The following is an 8,307-nucleotide window of genomic DNA, read 5'->3' as shown; positions in this document are numbered from 1 at the left end:
CGCCACGTCGCGTCAACCATCGGTGGCTGACAGCGTGTAACATGAGAACTATAAAATTTTACACTATTTTGCGTTAAAAATGTATCCTATTATGTACTGCGATCGGAAACACCGGCCCTTTAGTACCAGTGCGTATAAGCGGCGCTCGTGGCCTGAACGGGATTAAGAAATAAGTGTGGCGCTCAACGTGTTAAGATACAAAGATCTAGATTAGGAGATAGCGATACTTCTATTTTAACACATCCATATCAACTCAGTCATTGGCATTGGCATTTACAGTCTAAAGTAAAAAAAATCATTTCACGGAACCAGTGGAATTTGTGAAAACAAATCACTGGGGTCCAATTTCCTCACGTATTATAACAAATATACATGTCGTCGATTCATGTATCAGTAGCCGCAGCGTTTTAAAAATGAACAAAAACAATTCAACACATTTTCGGTTTATGTTTTATTCATATAAGATTTTATGAGACGTATGCCTACATACAGGGCGGCTGTATACGCCATAAATGACAATCCGCTTACAAAGTTAACCTTGGACGTGAGTCGGGTAAAGAAATTTCCATAGACGTTGCTGCGTATGTCTACCGCGCTGACGTCCTCGTAAGTAGCCCCCTGCGGTCGCAGCTGGCTCGACACGCGTAGGTAGGCGCTGTGCCCCGCCTCCAGCGCACCCGATATGTCCCCGTCTCTGTACATGTCCAGTGTACCCCACTCCACGAATCTAACGTTCTCCTCTTCCGTCCACTTCTTTAACGCTACGTAATCCCCACACCGGGGTACGAATAAATCCTCTATGTCACTCTCTCTGTAGTTCACCGGATGGGCCGCGTCGCTTCCGAACAACTTCACCAGTTGCTCGATGACCTCAGCTTTAGAATCGTGTTTATGTACTTCATATTTCACGGCCTTGAGGAAACCCACCAAACAGGCCAAACGCTTCTTACTTCCCGTGGCAGATATCCTCGGTCGCTCTATTGCCCACACGATAGGTCCTCGGATGCTGAGGATTTCACCGCTAAAGCCGACTCTTTTCCAAAAGTCCGTCTCGTATCGAATCTTGAACTTTTTGAGTCTACCGGGTAGCATGAAGTGCACAATGTCGGCATGCCGCGGGGACAGCAGCAGCGGCTCCACGTCGATGTCATGCAGCTCGTCTGGTCGAAGCGCCATTGCTAGTAGCCTGCACACATACGTGTCCTCGTCCCGCGTCTCCAAAATTACTTGCTCGTGCGAGTACGTCCGGATGTTCTTGATGGAGTTTGCGTGCAGCGTAATGTCGGCTACGCTCTCCTGAAGCTTGTGGGAGAGCAGCTTCCTATAGTATCCAAGAAGTTTCTCGCGCAACTTCATGTTGTTTCCGTCGATGTAGTCCCGGCAGCCGTCGTTCCTGTAACACTGGTGAAGGTAAAACAAGACGGAAACAGAGCGCGGGGAGACGCCGCAGACCAGTCGCACTATGCTCCGCATGATCTCCCGAGACGTCGGGAACAGCAGCGCGCCGCAGATGTGTCGCTCCATGGTCGTCCGGTCGAAGTATAGGAGCTGCTTTCTTTCAGATGTGGAAGGAGTTTTCGAAACGCAAAATAAATTAATCATATGTTCATCTATCAGGCGCTGATACTGGTTCAGTTCGAACTTCTCTAGCACAGTGAGGTATTCAAAGTCGTGGAAGTTGTTGTTGCAGGGCACGGTGCTGCCGTTGGTGTGCTCGAACACTTTGTTGTGCGTGTGCGGCACATTCAGTGGGTTTAGCACTTCATCAGGTATGGAGATTTTAAATTCTTTAGCGTACATGAGGAGAAAGCGGCGGGAGTAGCTGTCGAGGTTTTGTTGCGTCCCATTCTCATCACTCTCATCCGCATTGTCGTCATCGTCGTAGAACGTGACCATGTCTATCTTGGAGACGCCTTTGGGCGGGCGAGGCAGGTCGATGACGACCACGTCGAGGCTGTCACCGAACCTCATCTTGAGCTTGTGCGCGGTGACTATGCCGGGCAGACTGCGGCCCAGCACGATCACATCCGCCTGCACCCCGCTCCGCCCCTCCTCTCCGCTCTCGCACCGCTTCACCATAAATATATTTTATGAAAGTTATGGAACAAATAACATAATAACTACAATTGTCACATAGACATTAGTGAAATGTCAATAGCTTTTACAACAAGTAACGAGGTTTTATTTCTACTCAAATTATTAAATTAACATTTTGAAACGCTTATTTGTATATTGCTGAAGAGAAGACGCCTATAGTACCTACCTAGGCACAGATAGGCTTGTTTATTAGAAGGGTACGTGTTACCTCCATCAAATATAGTCAAAACAAGCTGGAACTTGGCTTCTCCTATATCAAATTCTATCTAAAAGCACCTAATTAATTAAATTAATGAGTGTGGTCTACGCAGCTTTAGTCACAGCGGTGTCCGTCATGTTGCAATGGTTAATGATTCGCTGGACATTTTTAGATCAGACCTAAAGCGGGAGGTCGTGCAGTTTCGCAACAGTGACCAATATAGTAGTTAAATAAATCAATTTTCCTGTACAGAAAATATTTTACGTGCAACGAGACGACATGAGTTTTTTTAAGGTGTTGGCTTTATTTGCATTCGTATTGTGACTAAAAGTTAACTGTGGATTCTTATTAATTTTAAAAGTATGTAATCCTTATTGCCCTTTTTAATCCAAATAGGATTGAGGAAGATGTTGAACATCTTTGTCCAGCACTCTAGCCTTGAAAATTTTTACTAAGTGATAGTAAGGAAGTTAAGACTGATGAATTATTATCTAAACTGGAACTGAAGATCGAACTAACGACGTAGAAAAATTGCTTATTTATCATATTTTATCCAATTTCGCATTATGTTTGTTTATAGTTACATCTTTACTTATTTTGAGTTGTTAACCTCAATTTAGCATCATCATGTTGTTAAGTACACTTGAAGCCAGCAATAAGGAGACATGTCAGTGTAATAGCAACTTGCAACTAAATAACAATCACGTCGCGTCGTTCGCTGCGGACTGAATCACTCCAATGAAGACGCGACGTGTGCCGACGTCACAGCCACGCCCCCGCACCGACAAGGTCATTAAAATGATATTATAACGAGACAACTTTAATGAGAACACTATTAGTACTGTAGCCAAATTAAAAAAAAAAATCTTTTTGGTTAATACTACGCGTTTAATGAAAAATACTAAAGGCGTTTCCCCTGTTAAAAGTTAAATTGAGTTATTTACAAAAAGATCATGTAAGCTCATCAATGTTGAATATTCTTGCAATAACTTCTGACTTTCAGTTTGTCACTCTCATAAAAATCAACTTATGTCATGGAAGACATAAGGTTAACACTATTTAAATATCAAATAAATAAATAGTGATGTTATAAAGGAAATAAAATGCATTTCCCGTACCAAATTACATAATGGTTAAAATTATTATGGCAAATAATAGTGATCAAAATAAACTTATCCAGTTATAACAAATCTGCGGAGCGGAGGGTTGCTAGGCGATTGGATGCCATAGCTTTTCTCATTATGTCTGCCGTTCGCAACCACATTGTGGCCATGAAACTTACGTTTTCGGACGACCTTGTCAATGACCTAGACGTTATAGCCTTGACGTTCGGAGGTAAGCTATAAAATTAATATTGGATTTTACTTTTCTTATAAGGAAAGGGTGGGAAGGGGAAGTAGATTTGACAGAGGAGGGAACGCATAGAAATGGAATATATCCTTTTCTGTGCGTTCCGTACTCCGTCTCTTAAAGGTAGTCAAAGCATCTGAAATTGCGAATGTCTATGGACAGTCATTCCGCTATTTTGGCAAATTCAGGTGGCAACTTATAATATAAAAAAAAAACATGAGTACATACTTTATAAGTACAATGTAATAAACAAAACTATAAAAAAAATCTTATAGATAAATATCTATGGTCTGTTCAAAATTGAGTTTTAATTATAATAGTGTTCAATTTAAATACAACTTGTTCTATGGCCCCACGGTTTGTTAAAAGGAAGTCGCATTCGTAGTAATTTGTAATTATGTTTGTTTTATAAGAATTTATTCGTGTACATTTATATATTATTATTATTTAGATCTTTTTGACTTTATAAATAATTTCTTTGCTTACTTTGTGAATCATTTTGATAAAAATGGACGTAAAATCTGTTAACAATTAAAAAGATATAATTTTTGCAAAAATTGTTGTGTGTAAAATTTTCAAATACAATTTTTTCCATGTATAAAAAAACACTAATTTGAGGTGACTCCTATCTGTGACGTCATAGAGTCAGATAAATTAGAAAGCAAGATAAACATAACATACATAAATACTCAGCTAGGTTTGTAATAAAACGTGATATGTAACTGTATACATTTTATGCAGTTGACGACAATGATAATAACACAAAGAAGATAAACAACACACATACACAATCCTCTCATATAAATTCAACTGTTTAAAAAACTCATCAAAAATTAGTAACAAATTATTTAAACTTTTATTTGACATGGAATTAAATAACGCTTAATAACTAGCGTATGTTTTCTTCCAGATTATGTTCACACGTATGCCAAATTTTATCAAGATTTGTTTTGTTTCTAATATACTTTCTAACAAACATCCATCCACAACCAAACATGCGTATATATAATATTAGTTACAAGTAAGATCGAGTATAATCCGGTGACAGCACTGACTAATTTCAGACTCGTCGTTGTCCTTATTCAGGGTGAGCGCTTATTTGAATGTATTGGCGGACGCGTGGTTGGCGTGCCGATTTGTGACTAACATTTAGTAGTTGGCGCTTGAGTTGGCACGTCAGGCACAAAAGCAGTCTTATTTCTGAGAAGCCAAATAAAATTCTGCTTCCTAGACGCCTAACGCACAGCCAACTTATGTCATGTATAGTTATCAACCTTATATTATCGACTCCTAATATATTTCCTTTGTTTTATATTTGCTTATGCAAATAAAAGGACAAACAGCGTGACTGTTTAATTTCTATCACCTGTCATGTAGATTAAATAAGAATAGAAGTAAATATGCAATGCAAGTGTGAATTACAAATATTCCATAGCAAATATCATCCATTTATTTTACAGTAATTTTCTTGATAGTGTCTTAGATCTAAATTCTGTGTTATGATATTAATCGGTTACTTATTTACTGCGCTATTGGTGTCACAAATACTAAAGCCAGTTACACACCTTTAGTTTTAATTAAACTGTACAATTTTGTCGTCGGGACACTCCGAAAGTGTATAGTTGGCTTTGTTCAATTACTTACATGTAATTTTTATATAAAGAAGAATATCAGAGAGATAAAAATACTGAAGTGATAAAAATTGGCATTCATACAGTGCAGCGTCTTTATGCCAGTCAATGACTCTGATACTGTGAAACCTACAGACTGGAGGTTTATGTTAGACACGCGCCGAGTTGGCTTCGGACTTCGGCGAATTAGTCACTATTGAAACAGCACACTTTTGTCTATAGTAGGGAAATTTACTGAAATTTCAATGTCAAAAAATCTTTAAAATTTGTTAAATTTACAATTATTAAATTTAATTAAATATCAAGAACAACTTAACGATTAATCGTATAGGTTTTTAAATTTATTATATAGAAAAACGACAGCCTTAAAACAAATCGCGTTTAATTTAGCAATGCAATAAAATGAAAACATTTTATAAACTGACTACAGTAACAGTGAAATGTCAATGTAGTTGGTATTTGCAATTTCATAGTCAATATAAATAAATTCGCGAGAGAAGCGGCTTCGGTGGGGGCTTGAGCTGCGGTGTGGACGTGCGCCCGCGCACGTAGGCCACCCTCCCGCACTGGTTCCATAGTTAAACGACACGGCACTATCATCTTACTTAGTGTCGTATCGTTACGATAAAAATTATCAGCCGTGTTGCCTAGTCGTGTAATTAATGTGACAATCGTGTTCGAATCTTACTTAAATTTTCGGTCGTTCATGTTCAAACTTTGTAATGAGAAACTTTTAGCAGCTTGGTTGGAAAAAAAAATAGTCGATATAATAATGATGGCAAAGAAAAGCGTTTGCTATAACTGTGATTCTTACAGCTGAAACTGCTATCGACTTTTTATTAATCATTAAGTTACAGACACTTGGAGTAGGAAACGTTAATCGATAACGATTTTATAATTCTACGAAATGATAAGTTAATTATGTAATTAATTTTGGAGTTATCTGTGTGGGCAGTCAGTCCCGTACTTCTCTGTTCAAATCAAAGTCCGTTTGATAACATATTGACTTCCTAATGATGTTAATTCATCGTTTTATATTATTTCCATCGTTATCACAAAGGTAATCAATAATAAAATTTGTTATTGTTTTGATGCTGATTTTAGTATTTCATTTTCACAGTGTTTTTAGAGATAAATGAGATATGTTGTTTTCATAAAATAATATTAAGGTACGTCTTTATGACGTCATGACAGTCGTGACGTGAAACAATGAAAACGCGCAATCGTCGGTAGGTGGCAGTGCGAATCGAGCCGGACCCCATTTATAGCGGACACGACGGCGGGCGGCGGCGGTGAGCGGTGGCCTCTCTCGTGGATTTGTATTCAGATACTGGATACTTGATTGTGCGATTTAGTCTCAGAATCGTCTCACTTCCTTTCGTTTCGATTGTCCTTTCTACTTGATTCTTATGTTTAACAATAGACGATTAAAATGAATTAAAACAAAAAATACGTTTGACTTTTAATAAAGAAAAAAATATATTGGACAACCAATTTTATTATATTATTTGCATAAAAAACTTTTATAGGCATATCATTCGTAATATTATCTGCATATTATTTTAATATATCATAGTTTTTATTTAATTCTTGACCACATGCTGTTAATAGTGTAATTTTATAATAATAGGTGGCGTTAATTATCCTAAATTTTAATTTATATAAATAATCTCTGAGTTTTATAGTTCAAGTTTTTATGTGATTTATTATAATTAAACGCCTTAATAATATTATATTTTCAAATTATTATAAATAATTATGCTATAAAACAACTACAATTCGTGGTTTTCTCTTTAGTATGTGAATAGCTAAAGAGAGTTCAAAATTTATATGGAGTAACTTTTGACGTTATTTTCAACAGGGGAATTAAACTTTGTGATGTGACCTTTGAGTGTAATGTCATTGAATTGTCATATTTTAGTATGCAATATTCTTTTTAACCACAATTATATATTTAACGGTCAGAATATTACTGCATATTTTATAAAATATTGTTATATATTATACAATCATAGTTTTGACACAACTTATCTTATATCTTTAAATGAGCAATTCTTGTAGAGAGATCTAGCTAGGAATCGTTTTTAGAAAATGTCATTTTATTCGTGTTTTATCGATAATCAACTTAAACATAAACTTGGAAGAAAAATAACAAAACGGAGGCGTTTGAGTAGTCTCAACTGAAAAATATTATTCATATTTCATCATTTTATTAGTATTTCGTACTTAAATATTATTTCCAAAAAACACTATTAAAAAAAATACCGAGCAAAGGTCATCCAGGTACTTATAATAAATACTCCATAGTGATATTAACAGGCGTAAAAAATAGGATCAGAAATATATTTCATAGTGATAGTGTACCGTTAAAATGACGCCACAAATCAGTGTCTTGTTCAGACCGCGAAGAAACTCAGTAAATTGACCTATTATAGAGATATCTACAATTTTTTATATTACCGCTAACAATCCTGTTATAAAATTAATTTATTATTAATATACAGGCTTTGTTTACGAATTTCAATTGCTAGAAATACATTTACTAGACAAGACGTAACAGATATGTGTGAAATTAGAAAAAAACATATCTGCAAGTCTTACTAAAACACAATTAACATCTAATAAAGTACAATAAATTAATTTTGTCGTCGATTACAATTTAGTAAATAGTATAATAGATTTAAAGAAAAAACATCTAGAGTAAAATTTTCACCACCGGACTTTTACCTCTAAAACGTCTCATTCCTTCTCATTTGTCTAAAATTGTTTTTAGATATGACATAACAGCTCAAATTGTTTACAAATGTCACTGGCTGAAATTATCTGTGTTCAACTGTTTTAAAAAAAAGTTACGTTACAAATAGCTGAAGGAATTTGAAAATAGAACGAACTCAGCTGGTCATGTGAGCGCGTCACGGGAGCGCAGTACACTTCTGGAAGGGACGTGACCTGGACATGCGCCCACTGACTCATCTAACAAGTCACGTATGCGGTAGTCAATTGTTCCTGTGATATATATCGTATGAATCA

General features: G+C 36.4%; 1 protein-coding gene across 1 annotated transcript; it reads right to left on the bottom strand.

Moving 5' to 3' along the window:
- Window positions 1-443: 443 nt before the first annotated feature.
- shps (putative monoamine oxidase sheepish) lies at window positions 444-2,126 on the bottom strand. Its single transcript, XM_013320594.1, has one exon. It carries the CDS (start codon window positions 2,077-2,079, stop codon window positions 445-447), a length of 1,635 nt encoding a protein of 544 aa, XP_013176048.1. The 5' UTR covers window positions 2,080-2,126; the 3' UTR covers window position 444.
- Between the last annotated feature and the right edge of the window lie 6,181 nt (window positions 2,127-8,307).

The sequence above is a fragment of the Papilio xuthus genome, unplaced genomic scaffold, assembly GCF_000836235.2.
Source record: "Papilio xuthus unplaced genomic scaffold, Pxut_1.1 DF825946.1, whole genome shotgun sequence".
NCBI lineage: Eukaryota > Metazoa > Arthropoda > Insecta > Lepidoptera > Papilionidae > Papilio > Papilio xuthus.
The sequence above is the reverse complement of the archived record's forward strand: the minus strand, read 5'-3'. Positions and strand labels throughout refer to the sequence as shown.

Coding starts and splice junctions, on each gene's coding strand:
- shps (XM_013320594.1), bottom strand. CDS start 2,079: ATGGTGAAGCGGTGCGAGAGCGGAGAGGAGGGGCGGAGCGGGGTGCAG.